A 26,328-nucleotide genomic window follows, 5' to 3' on the forward strand; every position below is an offset into this window, starting at 1 on the left:
TAGATTTCATGTTAATTAAATGAAGTGTTTTATAAGTATCTAGATTTTTTAGTGTTGCCGATTTAAATAGAGTCGAGATGGCCCAGTGGTGCAGAACGCGTGCATCTTAACCGATGATTTCGTGTTCAAACCCAGGCAGGCACCACTGAAATTTCATGTGCTTAATTTGTGTTTATAATTCATCTCGTGCTCGGCGGTGAAGGAAAACATCGTGAGGAAACCTGCATGTGTCTAATTTCAACGAAATTCTGCCACATGTGTATTCCGCCAACCCGCATTGGAGCAGCGTGGTGGAATATGCTCCAAACCTTCTCCTCAAAGGAGAGGAGGCCTTTATCCCAGCAGTGGGACATTTACGGGCTGCTAATGCTAATAAAAAATGATTTAAATAAAATTTGCCAATATTTTATTATTAATACTAAAATATATTACTTCACTTCAATATGTATACAATATACATGTATAAAAGTTTATTAAATATTTTTAACAATGACGTTACAAGGCTTTTGACAAATATGTCAAATCTTTATAATGATAAGGAGATCGTAGCTTCTTTCATTGTTGCAAAATTTTTTACTTATGGTTTTGCTTATACTAGGTTAAGTGTAGGTATATTTTCATTTATTTATTGTGGTAACATTTCAGCGATAATTATCTGTTATTAAGCGATATGCACTACAATGGTCTTAAAGTAACTGTTAAAAAATATTTTTTTATTTTATGTTATAATAAATTTTATCTGAATCTGTGTTTAACTTCTTCTTCTATATAATCGCTGCAATAATCACGTTCGACGTATAAGAAACTTCAGTCTTAGCTATGTACAAACATGATCATGCTTTGGTGAAATTTGTAAACATTAACACGTAGATAATTAGTGTTTACACTTGTGTATTGTTTCAAACAATGTACATAATATTATGTATTACACTAAACCGCCGAGATTGTTTGCTTAATTTACTCGTACTTTGTTGAATTTAATATACGCATTAATCAATATAGCGTAATAGTGTGTATGAATTGTGTATTAGTAATTGGGAAATATGATTTTAAGATCGTTTTAAGTCAATTATAATCAAATGCATCAGTATGAAACATTTTGATCATAATTTATGATTAACGGCTAATTAAAAATAAATTTATGTTTATTAAATTTATTAATTTTACTATTTAATTAAATTGTACGTTATTTATTTTATTTTTATCACTGTTGCTCTATTAATCATATATTATGTACATTGAATACATATTTTTTATTTTTCTATATAATTTTATTTTTCTATAAGCATATCTAAGTGAAGAATTATTTAATTTTGTAAATCTTGGTTGATAAAAATATATTTATAAAAATACAAACAGATACTAACATACACAATTCGAATCAATAATCGAATATAAAAATCTCTGTGATCCGAGATTTTTGATCCCATTGAAATTCAATGGAATTATTTTAATTGCAAGGAATGTCGGTCAGGCAATTATTTAAAGTTTGTTGTAAACAATTATTCGTTACTATGCTCTCGCCACCTATTGTACACTACCTACCGAACTATGCAAGCAGCCTTAACGCAAACATCAACAATAATCATTATACAAGTACTAAGGTTGTTATGGATATGTCATTTCGGATTTGGATATGGATAATATTATACCGGTTTCAGATATTATAATATAGAAATTGTAAAAGAAAAAATAATAAGATATTAATTTTAATTTACTTGTAAGCTATTATTTAGTGTTAGATTAGGTAACTAATACACCAAAGGGGAGACCAATGAAATGATGGATTGTGTGAAAGACTATATGACTGGAAATAATCTTACTTGTGACGTCAGACAGAGATGTATGGAAGAAGAAGACATGCTGCGCCGACCCCAAATAAAATTGGGATAGGGCAGGAGGATGATGATGTTGATGAGGTTAGGTAACTACCTAACAGCTTTAAATTATTATTAGCTATTCTATTTAAGTAAGATTATTATAAATATATTTTATCCCTCATCCCTGAAACAAACTTAATCAAAGTAACATTAATATATAATACAAATGAGCCGAGATGGCTCCGTAGTTAGAACACATGACTCTTAACCAAACATTGCGAGTTCAAACCGGGCACCTTTTTATGTGCTCAATTTGTGTTTATAATTGTTATGAAGTGTAGCGGTAAAGAAAATAATCGTGAATCTGTATGTGTTGCATGAAAGTCCGCCACGTGAATGAATATGCTCCAATCCAATATCAATCTAATTTCCCCGAAAGGAAATGAAGACATATCCTAGCAGTGAGGAATTAACATACTGTTTTTATTTTATTTTTATTTTTATTTAATAAGTACACTAACAATATACATATTAATTGATGGTTTACACAACATAATGTATAACTTTTGTGAATTCATTATGTTTAGCACATATGCGCACTATCGGAGCCAGTTTTCCAAGATGAGTTAAAATAAATAAATAATAAATACTGTTAAAAGTAATTTAATTTATTGTTAACAGTATGTAAAGCCTGTCAATTTCCCAAGTTCGAACAATTAAAAACCAAATATTCTTTCTCTATATTAGCCATTGAATACAAATAATATTCTTTAAATCAGTAAAAATCTTAAGCAAAGCAAAATATGTTCGAGCTTTTTACGTATATTTTTAAATGAGAAACAAAATAACACAATCTTCCGGGCAAAAGTCACAAACGAAAATATTGAAGCGGAGTCGTCTCCCCGGCTTATAAAAATACTCTGCATGACAGCTCAGCGTTATATTACAGTTATAAATCAGAGACATCGCGACAGAGGCGCGTGGCGCGTGGCGAGGTGGTGCCACCTCGTAGGCGACACCAATCAGATGCATAAATATCCCCCAGCACACCTATGCCTACATGACACGATACGATTCGAATCTACAAATGTCAACTGTTAGATAACATGCATTCGCTTCGACTTATCTCGAATCCAGTGCTTGCTGTAATTTGTTTACACGAGAAGACTAGCGTTAAACGTCGCATTACTTTGAATAATTAATTTACTTCGAGAACTGACTTACTTGTATAAGACTTTATATTATGTTATTTGTTTATTACAATATTATGAAGTTTTATATTTAAATAACCTAGTGAGTCTAGTTTTCACTTATAAATCATATATCTATTCCGATAGAACTGTCTGCAGTTGCAGTTAAATTTTTTGTAAATTCATTTTATTCTTTGCGCTACGGGAGAAGTGTGTACCTATAGAAGAGCTATCGTCAGTAAAGGTTTTTTCAACAACAGCAAAAAAGAAAAACATCGAGGTCAACACTCGTATTGTAAACGAGTAGTAAAACTTTAAAGCGCTGTGTACACCGTGAACGCTAGTGCCTGGCAATGGTTTCCGGCTCATATCGTCAAATTGGAACGCGCGTGCCTCGCCAGGGTGAATTACGTTACGGAGAGAACGGTGACGTTGTGAGATTCACTTATAGCATTCACATCGTAGTAATATCCAACACAATGTTGCATTCTTGTTATATCGTTAATAAAATGCTATTGTATAGCGGAAACCGCACATCGAAAAATCAGAGAGCGTCGCCTGAAATGCTACCGGTGCCGGCATCGGCATAGACGTCAGAAATATGACCAAACGTTGCACACATACGAAATATATGGCACAATAGAACGCGGCTCGTGTCGAGCCGTGCCGGGCTCTGCGACTTTTTTTCATACCTACTGGTTATTGTTATAATCTCCAGGCAATTCTTATAAAGTTTTTACTGTATGTAAAACCAAAGCATTTATTTTGGCAATAAAGCAGCATTTTAGCATAATCATGCGATTGCACATTTATCCTTTTTTATTATTAACAGTAAAAATACTAGTTTTTTTGTCGTGGAGACTGATTTTGTATTTTCATCTCAAATATTTTAAGGACAAATTCATCTTATATAATTCCTTGTTGAATATTTTGAAATTATATTCATAACAGTGTCTTAAAAAGAAATATAATTTATGGTTCTAATTTAAAAACTATACATACATTTTGTAAATTAGTTGGGTCATTGAAAATAATTTGTGAAACTGCATTTCGTGACTTTGGTGAGCGTAGTGGCGTTGAAGCTGACTTACGATGCAAACTGCCGTTAACTTTAAGGAAGAAAACTTGTTTCGAAATATTCTCAAAGACGAAAAGACCGAGCAATGCAAATAAGGAAGCTTTATCTACATTGCGATTTCTTTAAAAAATATCGAACTTCGCTTGGAACTTATAAAAATTAGTTGCAAACTCGGTGAATATAATGTTTTCAGCACGGCAACAAAAATGTCAACTAAGCAACATGCATAATATATGATCTCGAGAAAAGTTTAAGAGAGGGTCTGCTTTGTTTTAAGATTTTCTCGGATAGTGTCAGTTTTTATATGAAAATTTAATATTACATATCTTTATGTTGGTTATTCTGGAATATGACATGTTTTATATCTTTAATTTATGTTACTGTCGAGAAATATTTTTGAATCTAAAGTAAATCTTATTTTAGATTAAATGTATATTACTCCGTTAACACTATTCCAGTACGGATCGACGTATATGTACATTTTTCAGTTTTCTGTGGACATATACAAGATTTCTCATCATGTCTTCCGCACCGCTGAGCATGAAATGAATAACAAAGACTAACGAAACACTTTATAGTTCGAGAAAGGCACCCTTAATTTTAACGCGTCATTGTCGTTGAGAACCACGTGCTCCACAAATTGGATCATCATAAAAATTATAAATAATTAAAGTACAATATTAACTTATGTTGTGTTGATTTTTGTGCAGTGTAACGTATTCTTCCATTAGTTTTAGTTAAAAATATAATCATATCCAATAACGTTTCAAAATAGCTTTCAAGAATAAATAGATGAGTGTAGAGTAAGTATTAATATTGCCTAATTTCTGGTGAAATATGCATGTCTCATTATTATATTTTCCTGCGACATCTCGTCTAGAATATAATTAATGTTCTATGTCACTGGATCTCTTATATTGTATGTAATGTGTGTAATATATGTATATATTATATGATGTTATATTCCCACGTATTTTATTCGTAAGCTTAACTGCTGTAATGTCGTAATTATTGTGTAATAAGATAAGTTTTTAGGTAAATAGTGAATTTTTTGCTTGTTCTTCATATTACTTTGTACGAATATTATAAATAGGTAATTTTTGTTTGTTAATTGTTTGTTTATATTTTGGAAATAATTTAAGGTGTAGCTCATTATTTCAACGTAGTCATGGAAAAAATTGTCCTACCGAGCATTTTCGAAGCGAACGCCACCCAAACTGTTACCGATGCATGAAATCTATGTAAGAAAGATTTATAAATCTTTTAAACTTGGCATACAAATATGGAATTTGAGAGAAGATGAAAATAATGTACGGGACGCAACCTATTTAACGAGGATGGAGTGATGTTAATAGTAAGTCGTGAAACGTGACAGATTTTTGGTAATAAGTATAGGACTTATTTAATAAAATGCAACAATGTTATTATGTTTATATAGTACTATTGTATCAATTATTATTATTAAGTTACAATTATTATTATACTACGCTCTTATTATAATATCGACAGTTATATGATACGTATTGACATATCAAATTATTGTCAATATAATATTATATAACTGCTTGACCTATCGAATTATTGTTTTAATTGATCTTAAATATTTTAATTAAATTAAGACAAAAAATGAATTTTATAATCAAATATTATCAAAAATAAATAAATGACGTTAAATCGTATAATATAAATCACTAAACATATTTGAGTCTTAATACTATAATATACATGTTTTATATTCATCTATAATAATTGAAAACAATTATGAACTTTAAATTTAATATAAATTAATAATGTAAACGAACAAACTTTTCTATTAAATATATTCAGTTTAAATTGAAAACAGTAGTCATTGGCATGATAACTTTTCGAATAATTGCTTATTATCTACTAATTAACTATCAATGGATCCAAACGGCAAATTGGATTCCAAATTATATTCAGAAAAACCCATGTTTTATATCAACTGTTTACAAAAATAATTAAGTTTTAAAATATTTTTTAAAAATCGAGCTGTGATGATGATTATATCCTTATGACAGTGTTTGATCATTGCGGCTTTTGTAATAAAATGGCTATCAGCACCGTTCATTGTTGCCTGTGCACAAACTTGTGCTGTCTATTAGGATCAGATCAAGGTGAGGTTAAAGTTGCGGACTTATAGCTCCGGGTCTCCACAAGAGAGGATTTTAAAACCAAAATATAATTAGGTGCCACGACTCTATTGCTCCAGAATTCGTGATCTTTTACTGATCTTCCTAATCTCTCAGCATTATCTAATTCCTAACTCTCTTAATCCTATGAAACGAAAATCTGAGATGACCGGAAAGGGATCAGATGCAGAACCCAAGGCTTGCGTGTTGTCCGAAACATAGGAGTAATATGTAACACAGCTATGAGCATATTTACGTCGTACTATGCAATTTAACGATATCGTGACCTAAATTGTTACATCTTTGATTTACGCGAAACGTTGTCGCAATGTGCCACATCGACATTGTAACTTGCTTATGTGTGGTAGTCGCCTTTTGATTCATATGATCTGGGAGTTGAACTGAGGACTTCAAGATCCACAGGTATATATATGATATCCAATATACCGTGGATTCTGAAGTCCTCAGTGAAGTGGCAGTTAAAACTAACAAAAAAATCCAATACAGGAAAACTTCAATGCGCCGGTTTTTTTTTTGTTTTTTTATCTAAATCTAGAAAGCAACTTTTTCAACGTGCTTTCGGTAAACTAGATAAAAGCAATCTGTGGTACGATATCCATCACTTAGATTAGTTTGTAGTTATAGGCTCCGGCTTAATTGTTATAATCGGTGATGATAGTTGATACTAATGAGTTCGATTATTTCTAGGTAAAAAAATATAATAAATACATTTTAAATTAGATTCAGTAACACAATTTGATTTATAAAAAACAATTTGTATTTATGAGAGATTATATGAGAAATTTTTTTGCTCGATAACCGACTCAGGTTTTGAGTTTATTAAGAATATTTATGAAGCTTGGAAGTCACAGGATGCCTTAGGGATATGCTGTGACTTACATGGCCTATGATTAAACATGTGACTCTAGTCAGGAAATAATATGGAATAATAATTTAGGAATAAGAGTATGTGCACTTGACTTTTGACTTTGTAACTTAAAAATATAATTCTTAATTTGAAAAATTATCAAGTTAAATTTTTTTATAAAAAAGGTATTATTTCAGCTTTGTTATTAGATCCTAAACTATTTTTAAGTAAATAAAATATTATTTTTTCGCTTCGAGTTAGTAATTTTGAAGGTGATTTTTTTCATTAAAAAAAATAACATTATATATGATGTTTAATTAAATCAGTTATTTTTATTTTTTTTATATTTTATTGGTGTCTATTTTTTTTCTATTTTCAATGACACAATATACTATGATTATTATTCAATGATATACATATGTCTTACGATTAGAAACAAATATTTTATACCACCAAATAATATGGATATAATTATAGTATAGGTGTAATATTATGTTATGGAATGGTGAAAATAAAACATATATATCAATAGATATACGATCACTGCGATCATGGGTAGTTCTCCAAGAAGTTCAAAGTTTATCGTTTAAGGTCTTCATTATACCCTACAAAAATCATGTCCAAATCGGACCAGTAATTTTTGAGAAAATCACGGACATGCATACATAGGAGTTGCATAGAGAACCTTCTTTTATGAAGGCAGTTAATAAAAATTCATAATTAATTAACGTAATGTCTCATTCATAAATAATATATAAAAGTTCCTTAATTCTCAATTATATATTTATTACAGTATTTATATAAAAAAGTTACAGCCAGTGAATGTCCCACTCCTGGGTAAAGGCTCCTCTCACTTTTGAGTATTTATATTACTAATTAATTTCCGTATGCGATTCAATGTCTCTTTTTATATTGTTTTGATATTATATTCTCTATTATACCGTAATAAATATTATTTTTCTTTTTTTGTTCCGAATATGTTGAATCTCGGCTGTAAAAGGTCGTAGGATAAAAATAAGAGATTTATTTTCGTGTAGGTGTTTAGGTCTTTAGACTATTTTTTTTTAATATTACAGTTTTTTTACATAAAAGATAGATAATTTAAAGATCTTATAATCTTATCTGATAATAGATAAAACATATATTTACATTAAGATCTTAATTAGGCGTCAAATCATATAACAATTAAATATAGTTACTGCACAAATCATGACAGCGTTGAGTGGTGCAAGAATGCTAGCAGCGAATTACAATTTCGATCCTCTGCAGAAAAAATGACTCAGCCCTCCTGTCACTAGTGGAGGAGATAAGACGGTTAAACTCTTAATAATTTTTTTGCACTATAACTTAAGGTCCAAGTGTTTCAACTCCAAACGGAACTAATATAATTAATTATAGCGTTCGATCTCGCCCCCCTTTTATTAGACATGAAAGACCCTGTATACTGAAAGAGTCTTTCGCTTTTCTACACATCTGTGCTCAGAGCATAGCAGTGCTAAATGTTATAGGGAAACATTCATCATCAAAAGTTTCCCAATATATTTTAAGGTTAACAAGTAGTCATTGATCTGACTTTTTTGTACATAAAGCTAAAATCCTGACTTTTTGCACTTGTTAAGATTGGGTACACCATGTATGTAAGTGTAACGTGAACCAATGGTAAATCCAAAAGATTTTCTTTGTGTCTTTAAATAGTATATATAATAAGTAGTTAAATTACCCCAGAACTTCGGGATCTATTGCCTTATATCAGCTAGATATCGATATTCTGGGTTGAGATAGGGCCGACAGGAAGTTATTGAGTTTTTCTTTGGAAAATTTAAGAGTGTACACTTCTTTGCCTCATAACGCACGTAAAGCCGTAGGTCCTTCGCCTAAATTATTTCCGATCGTTTCAGATTTATTATTCCATTGGGTTATGAGAGTGAACGTGAGTGACTACATACACTTGTCCACTATAAAATATCCTGCGTAGTTGAGTAGTCTCCAGAAAGATTGGCTCTGTGGCTACAATCGGTCCGGATGACATTATAATTTAGATAACTCTTGCTACTCTTCTTTAAGCATTTGTTTTTCTACAAATAAACACCTTTAAACCTATAATGAATGATGAACAAAATTTTTTAGGGGATATAAAAATAATCCAGTAGAAAATCCTTAGAGGAAAAAACTTATAGTGCATATTTAAGCGTGGCGTTTGTTAGATCCATTAGACTTTAGAAAGAAAAATAAAATTTCATTCTAATCGCACGAGCGGAGAGGCGAAACGTGACAAATAGTCTGTTGTTCACTAAATCAATGGCAGTGGAATTTGAAATCAAAAGTAATCTGCGTACGCGGAAACACGGAAGGAGATGGATGCCAAGGAAAATACACGAGAAAATTCAAAAGAAAAGCAAGGTGGAGCGGGCGTCGAAAATTGGCTTCATTAGATAGAGGGGAGGCGTGAGATGAAGCACAAAGTACTGTGTGCTGCGGGATACCTTCCCCTATGAACTAATTAGTGTTTTAGCTGCATTCATAAATTATCATGTTTCCACAGTTGATAATAATAATTTGTTATGGAATTTATTTTGTTTGTAAATGAAACATTTTTCTTCAATAAAATATATAATTTGAATTCTAAGATACTTGCCTAAAATCATTTTAAATTTATTGAATTTAATATTGTTACTAAAATAGAACCGGCAGGTTTAATTAAGGATAATGATGAAATCATATTTAAATAGTTATCGAAGCTATAAAATATTTAACGAAAATTCAGTACATGGCGACATAAAAAAGCCTTGGTTCAGAAAGTAATAAAAATAGACAAAATTAATTTATGAGTGATATGAACATTCAGGTGAACTAAGGCGACCTAATTACCAGATTTTAGAGTGAGCTCGACGCTCGGCACATCACTATGTAATCTACTTATCGAAAGCGTGCGGTGCAGCGAGTGTAATAACAGATCGATGCTAAGTGAGCAAAAGTTTTATAATTGCTCAACTACGTAAAATTTTGTCAAGTAACATGTTTTAGTTGCTGGACCATCACAGTCAAAAACACGTTAATTAAATATTGGGTAAGCATAACGAAACTTTCATGTCCACAATTTGTGTTTATAATTCATCTCGTACTCAGTAAAGGACATATAGTTAGTAAACGTGCATGGGTTAGCTTTATATTTGCTAAATGTATATCTCTCAATACGATTTGGTACAGCGCGGTGCTATATAAACCTATACTTAAAGAGGAAAGGAGATATATGGCTCGCTCTAGGACATTGACGGGTTATTACTACGCTGCTAATAAGTAATAATTTGTAAAAAATCATATATCATCTGAGTAGTTACTTACTTAGATCATATGTGAATAATTTATATTGTTTATGTAGTATTACTAACCTAACCTAACAAATCTAAATTTTTTTAAAAATAACTAATAGAAATGTTAAAATCTTTTTATTATGTTGTCATTATAGCGTTTTGTGATTTAATAAGCTCCAATAACGGCAATTTTTTTTGTCAGTTTTAAAATACGCATTGCTTAAATATAATGGCGCATTTAGAAAAATGAGTGACGATTTCTAAGAGGAGATTACCGAGGAGGTGCAATCGTTTCTATAAGTAGAAATGATTTTAATGTCTAGTTATAAGCCTATATAATAAAAAGGATCAACAAATCGGTTAAAAATTAGAGAAAATTTTCTTTTTGATTTTGTTTTACTATATATAATTATTGTGAGTTTGATAATTTATTTATTATAAAAAAAAAATAAGTTGACATAATTTGGATTATTTTAGTTTTATCTACATTGTATGATTATAGTCATCTTTTATTAATTATCACAGTCAGAATAACAACAAAAGCTTTTTATTTTTGTTAAAAAATGTATTAGGCGTTTCCCATACGTGATGCGTTTTCTTTTGACCCAGCGACTCATAGGGGGCATAATACCATAATCACGACGCTTTGCAGGCGGGTTGGCGATCGCTGCTAGTCGTTTTTCTGTAAATATTCATTTGAGAAGACTTCTACGACCCCACGGGATGAGATGGGTGGTCATATTGAACATTGATAATAAATAATCCATATACAGATAACATTATTAATTAAATTTAGTCACGACTTTCTAATATTATAATTATCTTGTAAAACATTTATTTACATACGAATTGAAGACTGATTTAATTAAGAACAAGTAATAAAATCAAATCTCAGTATATAAATATACTGAAAGATTAGACTTTTTTATTTCGCTGAAACCGTTTATATTTTTATTCAATTTGTTTTGGAAAAGCAAACGTTAAAATCGGTCACTAGGTTACCACTTACCATTTAGCGAATGTCTAGACATTGGCAATGTAAAAAATATAAAACTTTAGATATAAGTTTGCAAGTAACGTGTAACTCTCAAAAAATACTAAGCAAAAGTGTATGTCAATCATTATTAGATTAAAATAAAACACATCGAGAAAAACATGAGATTGATTTATTTCTAAGACAATATTAAGTATTTCTTTATTTACTTACTATTTTTTTTATAATCATAAAACTATGAGGTCTTATAGTTATTGATTTAAAAAAATCTACAATTATTACGTCGAATAATAATTTTCTTTTATAATTATATCCTGTTGCTCTTTTGTTTTATTACAATGTCTGGTAGTGTCTGTTTTATTTGTACGTATAATGTGTGTGTTATGAGAATAATGTTTTTTTAGTTATTAATTGTATAGAAAAGTGAAATGTTATGAAAAGGTTACTGCTTACCCTCTTCAAAAATAAATAAATAAATAAACAGTAGTTTTATTCGTAAAAACTTTATAGCCTGTAGCTTCAAAGACAAAATATACCTAGATGATAGTAGAAACATAAGTTGGCGGAAATCAGTTTGTATAAAAATAAACATATCCAGACAAAACTGGTATACATAATAATCCTTATTTTACTTTTTCACAAAGGAAGGCCGTCGGGCAAATGGTAACTGATCACGATCCATCTAATGGTAACTGATCACGATCATTCGTCGGCATTTACTGTCAGGAATGTTAAGCATTCCGCACGCCGCCGATGTATTGCCAGCCATGTGAACTACGATTTTGTTGTGCCTGTAATTACACTTCTTTGGTCATTTAGCCTTTAATCTGAAACACAGCAATACACAGCATTGCTGTCTGATGGTAGGATAAATGAATGCGTTGTACCAACATAGATGCGCTTGCACAAATAATCTAACCACTTAATTAGTTTTAGTTTTCACCAAAAAACATTTGATTGAAAAAAATTATAAAAAGTTATGACGTGTTTTTTATTTCGTATATATAATTTATTAACGCTATAAACTAAAAACAATTTATATTCATCTGAAGATTCTCATTCCATTACTTTATCTTATTAAGTAGAATTGGGTTTGGTTGGGCATAGTAATTTATTCCTTTTAAGTCAAAGGATCGCTTTATATTTAATATAAATTTGCTATGACAATGTAATCAAAAATAATATCGACGGATCTGGATGAAATAGAACTATACAATAAACGTTGAGGATTTGTCAATTTCAACACCACAATTTGAATGTATATGTATATTTCAATGTAGTTTGGTTTGTATTATGACATAAAAGTATTATAAAAATATAAAATATACACAATAGTGTAAACAGAACAAATTAGCCGTAAATAGTGGGATTAGAAATGAGTGACAGGGAGGCGGAGTTGGGGAGATAACTTGGAGCATGCAGATCGTACAATATATCTAAAACTATGTTAAGTTAGTTAAAATTAGTTTGTCTGTATTATGATATTAATTTTCTAAATGTCTTTTTATTATAAAACAGTTCAGTTTTATTACCAAAAAATGTATTAGTATTGAAGAGTTACAGAGGGTTGATGAAATAATGTTCCGAGCAGTCAGTTTAGACTGTACGATAAAAAAGCATAACACAATTTAATAGTACTGCTACATATATACTGCTATATACATTATATTTAGTACAGAATTAGAGAAAATATTTAAAAATAACAAAAGAAAATAAAACTTTTTAGTTAAAACTACTAAAGGTCTGGACTAATTGTAGCAAAGTATTTTTCACAATTAACAAATAAAAAATAAGCCTTATTTTTTAAATTGAATATAAAACAACCGATTGTTTGAAATAGCGGTTCTACTGAGAATAACTGGTAACAGCCCTTATTCTCAAATTAAGTGTGTAATGTTTTGTCATATATTTATTCTTGACTTGTATGATAAATTTTATTTATTTAATTTAAGATTTAAATATACAGAGCGGCATAGTTAAAAATTACCGCAGTATTTTATTAAATACTTTGCCACAGGAAGGACGTTTCGACTTGCCGAGTTGGAACTTGCTGTTAGGTTGGCTAACACAATAACTTTATTAAGGTACTCTATATTGTAATATAATTAATTCTTTGAAAGAAATAAAAAAGCAAGACAGTTTATTGAATTACCATTACTTTTATATATAACTCATGAAATTTGCCCTATAAAATTTCCATATCCATAATTATATATGAAGCCTACCTATATGTAAATATTATAAATATCTGAGTGAGTTTATCTCTTTGATTCTCTTTAACGTCTTATTCTCATTGGATTATCATAATATTTGCATACACATTATCGAGGACATAGAGTAATTAATATCTGACAAATCTCCAACCGCGTGGTCGAGCCGCGGGCGGGAACATTCTTCCCATGATTCATTCTCGAAATTACAACATTTTGTTAGATGCATAAATTAAAAAGGATACTAAAACTAGATGTAAGTTAGGTAAATTTACAAACAATAGTATTGTAATACTGGGATAGTTAAAGTTAAGGCATTGTTGCTAAGTTATGGAACACTTTAAATAGTTTTTTTTCATATAATATGATGTGGTTCGTTGTTTTAAATAATAGAGGTTTATTTTTAGTATATATATATTAATAAGAACCAATTTCAAATACATAGAAGTCTTAGTCAAGACTTTCCGAGCACGGAGATTTTAATGATATGTTATGAGAAAAGTGAACGGAAAAGTTTTGCTATCACGGCCGCATAGCTGGTGTTAGCAAGGCTTGTTTATGTGGCAATTGGCATTGCAATGAACTGGCATTCTAGCGAGAGCAAGTTCCAAAGGCGTTCCCGAGTTGAGTAACAAATTGAAGCATAGCGCTGGCAACTCGCAAATAATCATACACAAGGTACCAACCTAGGTAAGTTTTGAACCGAGCGAGCGCTGAAAGTTCATCCAACTTTAGTCTGATAGTAATTTACTTTGGTGCTGCGGTCAAGACAGATGAATATGATAATAGAATTTATTGTTTTTATTTAAATAGCTTTTCGGATGTCTTTTTCGGTAAACAATTAAAGTAATAAAATGAATGACTATATTATATCATCGGATAACCTTTTACAGCCACAAAAATCATTCATTTTATTCATCGTTCAATTTAAATATCGAAAATTGCATTTTTATTTAAATCAAAATATATTATTTTTGTTGTCCCTCCCTAATCCGCTCCATGTTTGCGTTTCATTCTTTTGTTTATTGACAGAGTAAGCAAATAGAATTGAGTAAAGAACAATGAATATTGAAGATAGAGGTCGATTTTAGAGCAACACTCATACAGATTTAACAAAATCCATTAATACCCTTTTGAATATTCTACGGATCATCCAGCAAAAAGCTAATCCGTTGAATAATGGCGTTATAGATATCAACGTCGAAGCAGACGTAGTGAAAAATATGCCAGTTGTTCGGCGCTCAACGAGTATATAGTATTAATAATGATAATAAATTTTGCTTTGTTAAAGCTTTTATTGTTTTCATAACAATTAGGCGCTAATATAGTTGTGAGTAATTGAACCTTTCTATTATTAATTGTGCAAATCGTTTATAAACATAAAAATTCTGTGAATATATATATATATTTAATTCTAGCTATTCGTTTAGCCGTATATAATATTATCGGACTATAACTCGTAAACAAGCTCAAAATAAATAGTTCAGCAATCTATCCACATGTACAGTAATATCACATCATATAGCTAGGCAAAGCAAGGATTTTTAAAAGGACGCATGCATCTCATGCGTCCCTTTAAATAAATCTATGGTCTTTAAAATTGAACACTCCTCACTTTGACAAAAATAATACAGACTTCAAATGAATAATGTTCGTTGGTGTGTACGGCTCTGCTCTTGTGTGAAAGCGTTGTTTCGCGAAATATGTGTTGCGATTTCAAATTATACCTATAAAGGTGTTTTCTTTTATTTTCATGGAAGTACCTACAAACTACATACAACTTAATAAAAAGAAAAAATATAATTATACCAATTTGAATATCGAATAAGTTCTATACATTAACTTGTTACCAACTCATATTTCTAAACTTAACCGTTGCAATTATTATAATAATTCAAGCAGAGGAGTGAGCAAGAGCTATTAATAATTATATTTTTGAATTAAGCCCTTTCCTTTGTCTCTCCATAAATGCAGGATATTATATAATCTAGAGAGAAGAATATAAAAGTCAAAGTGACGTCATAGCCCATAAGCTGCGGACGATCAAGACGCTTCGAACGTTACCCATTTGTTGAATTATGATAAATTGTTTAGAAGTTATGCGGGAAAAGATGAACATCCGGGCAGAAATCATATGCCCTTTGTAGTTACAAAAAACTGCATTAAAATTCAAAGTCTAGGTTAGAAAAATTTTGTTAACGAAGTTTCAAATTAATTCAAAAAAATATACTATAAAGGATATTGAATCATGTGTTGATACGGAAACATCGATATTGTTATTTTAGATTCTTTCATTTTAGGCTGTACAAATATTGCCTTTTATGTTCATTTTATATTTCATTGAACGAAGTAAAGAAAATAAAAATAATTCTGAGTGATTGAAATGTTCGGAATAGGTTTGTTAAGATGCGAACATGAACTATATAATCATATATAAATTATTTTAGTTACATTTTTTTAACAGCCTACTTTCATCAATGTTATTCGATTATTTATATTTACTAGTACAACCCCGTAGACCTTATCTTGCCTGTGTTCATATTATAAAGAAGTTTATATGCTTCAGACTGTAGTCCCGCCTAGAGGAGAGTTATAACAAGGTGGGTTGTATAAAAAAATTCTCAATGATATGTGTTTCAACTTTTAGTTTTTTTTTTTATCATAATTAATATATTGCTTATTCAAGCAGGCTAAATAAAATTATTTTCCGATGGTTCGAAGTATTGATTTTATCTCGAAATTCAACACAAGAAATGTAGTTGTATTTTACAACATTTTAAATACAAAGTTTTGTCAATCAAATAATATATATTTTTTAAAATTGGAAAAGATAAAAATATATGTGGAATTCTAGTATATAAACGAATACCTTGTCCCATGGTGGATTTATTGACTTGATTGATAGTAATCGGTCAAGCGGTGTCGCATTCTATTCATTTCAAACTGTTATATCAAATTCCACTATTAAAAGGATATTATGAATAAATAAAAAATAAAAATAGTTACTGTACAAATCATATCCAGCAGCATTTCCCCGTGGAATCGTAGTTCCGATCTTCTGGGCAAAAATTTAACCCGCCTTCTCGTCACCAGAGGTGTTATAATTTTAATAGAAGTTTTCCATATTATTATATATTACACCTATTGTTCTAAGATCCAAGTCTTTAAACTGCAAAAGGAAGACATAATTTAAAATATAAGAAGAATAGTATAAAGAATAAGCAAAATATTTGCATCGTTTGTTCGCACCAGTTTTTTCCGCTGGTTGGCTCTGGCTCTTAAAACTGTTTTTCTCATATGAATCGGGGCAGTGTATCAGCATATAAAGCGTCGCATACTAAAAGTCTACCTGAACTCCTTGGACAAGAAAGTATAAAGTGAAAGAGTTCACTTTCGTAAAGGACAGTGGTGTTGAAATATTTACAAATATTATATATATATATAGTTAACGTTGTAAATATGAATAATAATTGGATTAATAAAAGTTACCTCATAATTTGGAACATATGATAAATCCTCTGAAATTCATCACTTTCACTCACTACATTACACTTTTCATTTACTACAGACCTCGGTAATAATAATAATTTGGTATGCTTAAAAAAACTAAAAGACTAAAATTATACTTCGGTATTTTTTTTTAATATATCTTTGACAGACGTGTTGTCCGTTCCTTGTTTTTTTTTAATATTGTTAATTTGTATTAACGTTATTTCAATGTGTATGCACGTATTTTTACCAAGAAGCGTCACAATCAAAGTTTCAAGATTACAAATTGTTGTAAATATAGTATTCATATGAAAATATAAGTTTGAGTTGCACATCGTAGAGTCCATAAGACTTCTTTATTGACTTGGAAGGTTTTTTTTAATTAATTCTGCTATTTGTAGCATCAGGAAATAATTTGTGAAATTAATTATAAGTTCTTTAAAAATAAATTGGAAAGATACAAGCTACACATGTACCTAGAAAATATTTATTTCAAACATGTAACGAAAATATTACTTATGCCGAATACAACTAAAAAACTTACGCCGCCCAGTAATCCTTTTTAGTTCTATTAGTTTTATTTCTACAATCCGTACACGAAATAGGATCTGGGCGTTTCTTGGTCATTTATCTTCTTGGCTTTAAGTAGTTGTTGCTTATCCGCCGTATTTGTAATGAGACGAATAAAATTGTATTTTTACGAGATACATAACTTTGTTTACAATCTGTTTTTAAAGAGCTGTAATAGTTTGGTAATAAACAAATCAAAGCAGGTTTGAATAATATAAAACTCTTCTGTCGAATATATTAAGTTATATATATGTTTTATTCTTTACCCTTTAACATAATAGGCTTTTGTTTATGAGTAAATCATTAATAGTATATTCCAAAATCAGTCTTTTATAAGTTTATCTAAACGCTATATTATTGTAATGTCCTTGGATTTTATCCGTGATAGGGCTTGGTACAGATCAATTTTTTATACGAACTCCAAACAGCAATAGGTATATTTTCGCGGTCCAGTTTGAATGGTGAGTGGGCCAGTGAAATCACAAACAAATGATATTTCTTGGTAAATGGCGTATAACGATTGTAAGAAGAGTTTTTTCGTTCTTATAGTGTCAACAGTCTTTGTTTACGCTCAGTCTTAACATTTGCTAAAGAAAAAAAAAACGTGCTAGTTATATAACAACGTAATATTTCTTGGTTACAAAATAAATTACTAACCAACAATTGTTAGACGCGTTTCATATATAATTTTCATAACTTACAACAATCCCAGTGGTTAGACGACTAATGGATCATTTGTGAAAATCAAATTGATGTTCAAAATTAACACTATTATTACAAACAGCTATTAAACTTATTAATGTATACCTCTAACTATTGTAGATTGCGACTGGGTTTAGTTTTACATCAAAACAATTTCATCGTTTGTAAACAAAAAAAAACATTTAGCTCTGGAAATATTTTACATTTTTTAAATGAATAAACGTATATATTACGAGGGTTTTATATCACCCAATCATATAGAATAAAAAAGGCTCTGCCTAGGGCCACTAGCCGATGCAGATGCGGGGCACCTAGGTAGTTGCTTCACTGTCTAATGGATAATCTGGCCCTAATGACATCTCGTGCTTGGTAGTGGATGTGTTTCTGTCATATGTATATTCATGAATCCGCATTAGAACAGCTGGAATAAGCTTGAAAGCTTAAGGAGGTTAAAAGGAGGATCTGTGCCCATTAGCAGTCTTTGACCGTAAATGTCCCAAGTTACGGACTTTTATTTACTTTTAATGTTTTCTATATGATGAGATAAACATTAATAAATGTTGATTGAAATATTTATTTTTAAAATAAATTCGATGATTTTTTGATATCCACCTTGACAATCCTCCAAATAAATTTATGAGTTCATCAAAGATTTAAAAGTATAAAAGACATTAATAGTAATATTAACGGTTTATATAATAATAATTAATATAAACCGATTTTGTCTGTTTGCAAGATTAAAACTGCTTATTCAATTGATCCGCGACGTCGCAGGTTACTTTATGATCTTATACTCATCGTCAACGTTGTTTTTGTTTTATTTGACATATTTTAATTTTTGCAGCGCAGTCAGTATTCGCGTTTCAAGTCTTGTTACTGACTATGAAAAAATTATACCGAGAATTATTAGCATACCAACAACCGAAGATTATCTACTAAATATTATTGTCACTGTATCTTTCAGAAATAAATGACAGGAAATAATTAAGCCACAAGCAAACTTAATTAATTTTAACAAAGTATTATAACGTTGTTTAAATTAAATTTATTTCAACTTTCTTAGTAAGGAGACATTTCAATTGTTTAATGAGGAGCAGGAGGTGGCCCAGTGGTTTGAATAAGTGAATCTTGACTGAAGTTCGCATGTTCAAATCTGAGCGTCATTTTCATGTAGCTATAATTCATAAAATCTACATATGTCTAGTAAGAATCTGTTAAAAAATATCGACATTCGAAAATGGTCGAATAAGCTCCAAACCTTTTCCTTAAAAGAAGAGAAGAGATCTTAGCCCAGCAGTGGCCATTTAACACGTTGCTTCTGATATGGATGTTAATAATATACAAGGAATAAATGACGGACAGACTATCCTTGTACGAGTGAAGACATTTCTAGATATATATATGGAATGAAGTATTATGGAATAAAAACTGAATGGTACTTGAGCGAAACTGGGTTATATGGTATTGACGTAAATTAAATACTAGTATGTAAAAGATTTTATAAAATAATATTAAGTTTTTCATCCTTATATTTTTCATTTTATCATTCTTTACTTTTTTAAGTCTCGTTCTTGGGGTAATATGCTTCAAAGATACGTGTGTCTCGTATAATAAACATATTTAATCAACATGCTGATGAATAAAAAAATAATAATTTCATTTGATTAAACCATGTAAAGAAAAATGTCTTTGCTTATTCGCTTTAATGAATTCGAAAATTATACAAAACCATGTGCAAACATGCTCAACTTTTTCATACTTAAATCATAAAGTATTATTAATTTATATATTTATTTAAATTTAGAATACTCTAGAGAGATTCTGTAAAAATTCACTTCGTATCTCACTCGTGAAATGTTGACAAACGACTTATAGTGATTTGTCATTTTGATACGTGATTCCTATAAATTTTATTATAATTACAGTCGATTTCGCTTATCACATTTTTATCGCTTTACACTCGTGTTCTGTGGTAAGTTTCGAGTTTCTTCTTACAGAATACCTTCCCTGATTGTAATAGTTTAGTTTCAACTACCTAAGACATAATTTGTTTTGTACACTCACAAAGAAATGTTTTTTTTTTCGGCCAGGAATCTTCGCGGGCGTATGCAGAACTACTTTCCAATATACACAATTGGATTAATGGTTCAGTAACACATACTGAATAAACGTATAAAAAATATTTTTTATTTATTTTTTATTAATTTATGAAATTGATTTTTTAGGATTATTCACTGCAGTCAATACGACGTAAAGATCAATTTTAGAAATCATGATAGATATATTATATTGTCTGTGCCACACATATATTGCTTTGTGATTAGTTTATATGATTAATGATAGTCCCCAATGTGAAGTAGGGAAGTGAATCAGCGTCGATAAGCATTATAGATGAATTAAAACTTTTTATGAGATCTTATGGAATAATTTTGTCAAACTGGGGTCAGGTCACGCAAATGATACGGTTTCATAGCTATGGTAACAAATTTATATGTGCCATAGCTTAGTACGTATTTTTTGAAGGACAATAGCTCAATAATAATGGCTCAATATAATAATTCTCCTATGATATCATTATATATATATATATATATAAATGATATCTTAGGAGAATGATTGTATATGTAGGCGGACGAGCACAAGGGCCACCTGATGGTAAGCGGACACCACTACGGAGCCCATAGACATTGGCGCTGTAAGAAATATTAATCAATCCTTACATCGCTATTTCCCTTGGGAAATAAGATATTATGTCTCTTGTGCCTGTAGTTAGCTCACTCACCTTTCAAACCGGAACACAAAAATAATGAGTACTGCTGTTCGGCGGTAAAATATATGAGTGGATACATACCCAGACGGGCCTGCATAAAACCCTACCATCAAGTAAATTATTATATTATTTATTTAAAAATATTTTTTCCTTAATACTCCACTCAAAAGATTGAATAAAAGAGATTTGTTATGATTGATTATAAAAATAATACCGTGACAGATAGGATACCTTCCATAAACTAATCGTATTCTTCTCCTCTGATTGATTCGTTTTAATCATTTCACGTTAACATTATGTTAGTAAAATCAACATTATTCTTATGTAGTTGCCTAGTTACAGAGCCTTCTTATTAATTGATTACTATTCGTATAATTAAGATTTATTGATACAAAACAATGTTATCAAATTTCCATAGAACATAATACTGGGTAAATATATTTTCGTATAAATATAATTAATTACAACCAATTTAGTAGATATAAAAATACACAATATATGAAAAGCGCTCCGACCAAAAGGCAATATGGTGTTGTAAGCAAGACGCTATTACCTTTTTAAATAGCAAGACTCAGCCTTTGAGTTTTTTAAACCAGCTCTTGAGGTCCCAGAATTATGAGTCAGTCTAGTAGACACGTTTTTTAAATTATTTTTTAGCTTATCAATGAATGGACCATGCGTTTTAATGTCCAGCTCATTAGATACATTTGAAATTGTTTAGTATTGCTTCAGACGCTCGGTGCGATGTCATCCAAGTCAGTCATCAACAATAAAAAAAACTACAACCATGGACAAATTACTCAATATTTGTCGGTCATTAAACATCATAAGTAAATATATTTATAAAAAAATATATATGTAAAGAAACTTCGTTTGTTTTGCTTTTTGTGTGTATAAGATCAATATTCGAGTTTTGTTTTGTTATTTGGTGAAATTGATAGTTATGTTATTTCAACCAAAAAAAAATACAAATATTATTTTCAAGCCTCGGTAAATAATGTTTGAGTTTCCTTTTCCTGGATATATTTATCATATTTATGGTAGAGCTACTAGGGCCACATGTTTATTAGCAGATATTTATTATTTATTTATTCAAACAATTCTTACAATTCGATAATAAGAAAAATATGGACACAAATGTAAGGCAATGTAAGATAAATTGAGCTCGACTAAACAAAATAGGGATTCAAAGATAAATCTTAAGCATTCTTCAAATATAGTGAAATGCATAGAACGGTAGAGCAATTTACAAGCGTTTTACACTTATAAACTAACCCAATAGCAAAAGAATTATTGTTTACAGAAAGACTCTGTTATATTATTATTCATGTAGCTTTCGATTCCGATCCCCCCAGATAAATCGTAAAATGGGAAGCAAATACAATTAATATCGATTCTTTTTATTTTAGTAATTGATACTAAATAAACAAAAAAAAAACTATTTTAGAACAAACAAACGTTATTGACATCCCACTCAATGACGAACAAAGATGATTAATCAATATGTGTATTTTATTATATTAACTGTACAAATTTGAAATCTGTGTTATAACTTATGTATTAAATTACAATACTTCAATTTAAGCAAGTCACCTTCAAATGAATAAGTACGTTGTTACATAAAAAAGGGTTATTTTTATATTTAACAAAATTAAAAAGAAAGTATTTATACATTCCAGCTATCATTGTTACAAACCAATTAAATTATTTTAAACTACTTTAATATTTTTGAATTAAGAGGTGTATGTATCACGTAGTTTTTTTATGATGTAAGATTTATTTGTAATCAACAACGTTACAGATAATTTAATATACAATTTGATTAAACTGGTCTGTGCTATTAAGCCACATAAGATAATAAAAACACAAATTATTATTTATATTAACTATATTTTAGCAAAGAAATCGAAATACAATAATTATATTAGATACAAAATATTTCCAACTTAAGAGAATATGTGTCTCTTAGGATTACAATTATATAATTAATGATTTTCTCACTTTTATCTCTCGATAAAGACATTTCTGAACCTCAGAACAGTATTAAAACTTTTATTTATTGCCTATAACCTCATTACAGTTTTATTAGTAGAACATTAACAAAGTGTCATGTTTACAAGAGTCTTCTTTAACTTTCGTTAGACTTTGCAAGTGTTAAAGTTAATTATTGTTGCTTACGGGGTAATTAGTTATGTCCAGTAAAATCATAGACTTCATGTCAATATTTTGCGTACGAGTATACAAACATACAAAAAGTTATGTGTGTTTAATACGGGTTGAATATAAAAAAAAAGTTTTTATTTATTGAAATATTTACTTTAAGAAAAAAGTTCCGTCACGTGTGTTTATATAAAAAAATGAAATACTTAAAAAATATAAGCATGTATAGTAAACTTTTTTTAAAAAAAAAATAATAACTACGTATGTATCGTGTGATTTTCTTTCCATTTCTATTTAAATAAAAACAACTACATGAACTTTATATCTTTTTAAAAATTGGTAAACGACACTAAACATTGCTTCTAATTGACAGCTGCAACGGCCAGCATTTTTTATCCATTGCTCGCTACAAGAAACATAATAATGAAATCCATCCGTTTGTAAACTTTATTTTGAACTTTTCACATGGAATCCCACTGCAGGTAATACAGGCACATTTCCGTCCGATTTACTAACTTGTATCGTAAATCAACGAAACTTTCATTAATTTAAGCAATTGATAATCACTAATTAAATTGTATTTCTCAAAACTTTTTCAAAATTATATCTTCTACTAGCCTTTTATTACATAAAAAGGATAACTTTGTTTATCAAAAGTTTAAAATATGAAGTTGTTGCAAAAAAGGAAAACAAGAGAATAAATAAAACTGCTAACTTTGTAAGACGAAAAGTTTTATCGCGGCTAAAATTTATTTTCTCTTATTCGATAGAATAAACAAGATAAGGAGTGAGCTTAGAAATGTGTAAATGAAACAAATTGTATTGTATTTTAAAATCAATACAATAATTAAAATTTTAATTAATATGGTTATATAATTAATAAAAAATTAAACACTTTATACAGCAGCGATGATGTTGGTGAAAATACACTGACTTGTTAATATTAATTTTAAAATATAACTTAATTTAGTTTTTTTCAAACTTACCGTCGGATGATGTAACAGGACTTGCATTCATTAAAAGTAATAATACTACTGCAGACTGCCAAGCGCATCCCAGGCAGTTCATATTGTTTTAATATTTATTTAACCCATCAGCATTATAAAGAAGGAAACTCCGAACTTTTGTATCTATTGGTGATATGTCAACAAAAGTGTTGTCAAGAGTTTGTTGGTGTGGCGAAGGATTCGCTCATTGATTTGCCGGCTTGACGTAGATATCGGTTTGATTAAATATTCATTGAGTGGTTGTGGGTTGAGCGGGCGGCAAACAGCGAAATCGTGGTCGCGTTCGCCGTACAAAGTGGCGTTAAGGTGTCGGGGCGCGTGGCGGCAGCCTCGGGCCGCTCTGGCTACGTACTGCCCGCGCTACACAGAACCTCGCCGCTTTGTCTACGAATCTTCTACGCTCGCGGCGCTTGCGTAGCCCCGCCTCGCTCTCGAATGAAAGGACGGAACATTGCCAGTATTTGTAACAGTTTGCGTCAAATTGATATAAATGGAGACGGTTTTAATAAAGTGTAATTGACTTTTGCCGACTTTGCGTCGCATTAATTTCGGCCACGCTAAGACGCCTCGGGCAGGTGCGGCATTAAATACCATCGGAGTAACTTCGCTTTTTGCCATGAATAATCTCAAATTTAAATGAATGTTAATTATGACGAGATTTTAAGTTTCATAAGATAGCCAAAAGATTCATGCTAAGTAACAAAAATATTTTTTCCCCTCGTTTGACATTGAATCTATTATTTAATACGGAATTCAATTTAGAAGTCGTTATAATAGTATTTTTGAGAAAAAAGCTTTCCTGAATTATATATTCAGCCGTATACCTCGATATCGGTATCCGCTTATATAATATTTGAGTAAATTTTTATGCTCGATCTATTTAATCAGAGAGATAACGAATTAAAACGAATTTCTTGTTACGACAATTTGTTTTCAGAATTTGCTACATCTATATCTTAATACCCTTTAAGAAAGATAAATACTAACACTTTAGACAGGAATGTTAACTTTGTAGCGTTGTATTAGTTGTGTTTCTGTTACCCGAATTCTCAAGGGTGTTGTTATTTAAGGCTTTATCACTAGTTAATATAATCGCATAAACTTCACAGTGGGAAGGCGAGATACGGTGGGAAAACGACAGGTGATACGCATTAGACACTGACTTTACTTGTTATCGTCATGAAGGAGGACAATTTATTCCGACCTTAATAGTAGTATATTTTATAAAAGAAAAATTACTGCTAAAGTTTCTATCACTAAAACGATTAATAATTTTGAATAATGTATTATACAATACTTAAATATATAAAAATCATAAATTCAAATCATAATCACATTGCACTGGTATCTAAATAATGATCAAATCTAGATTCGGTATTCGATTCGCAAAGTTTGTCATCCATGTAAATAACTAATTAGTTTTGCGCGTAAGTAGTTAATTGAAATTCATGCATTTGTTATGAATACATGAAACAGTGAATTTATGAATTTCTTATTTATTTAATAGATTATTCGTTACGTTTTGTTGTATCAATACTGTGCTAGCATTTAGAAGTATTTCATCAAACTCGTTTTATTAGAACGATAGTGTAACCTTTTTTTATATATTTTATTGAGGCTAATGTAGTTTGCTTGACTCAGCGTGACTGTCTAAATAAAATATTGTCTAAATTGGGTGTTGATTTATATCTATCATTACTCATACTCGTAAAGGCGAGGAAAAAAGTCTCATTAAAATTTTATTTATTTTATTTTACTACTTTATTGAACACCACAAAGTAAATGTGACAAAAGGCGAACTTAATGCCTAAAGGCATTCTCTGCCAGTCAACCTTTAGGTCAAACAGAAAACCATGAAGGCAGCAATTAATAATTAATTAACTTAAATTACATATGTATCATACATACTTTATATATATACATATTCATATAGCATCTACAAAATAAATATTGATCTATACTGTTTATAGTAAAAACATAAAAATAATAAAACGTAATAATAATAATAG

At 30.0% G+C, this 26,328-nt stretch overlaps 1 protein-coding gene across 1 annotated transcript in view; it reads right to left on the reverse strand.

Moving 5' to 3' along the window:
* Positions 1-24,399, reverse strand: part of LOC125067524 (lachesin-like) — a 36,569-nt gene extending 12,170 nt beyond the window's left edge. Inside the window, exon 1 of the mRNA XM_047676182.1 lies at positions 24,299-24,399. Within this exon, the coding sequence (XP_047532138.1) occupies positions 24,299-24,380 (82 nt within the window). The 5' untranslated portion in view covers positions 24,381-24,399. The remainder of the gene's footprint in view (positions 1-24,298) is intronic.
* Between the last annotated feature and the right edge of the window lie 1,929 nt (positions 24,400-26,328).

Source organism: Vanessa atalanta, chromosome 11, assembly GCF_905147765.1.
Source record: "Vanessa atalanta chromosome 11, ilVanAtal1.2, whole genome shotgun sequence".
NCBI lineage: Eukaryota > Metazoa > Arthropoda > Insecta > Lepidoptera > Nymphalidae > Vanessa > Vanessa atalanta.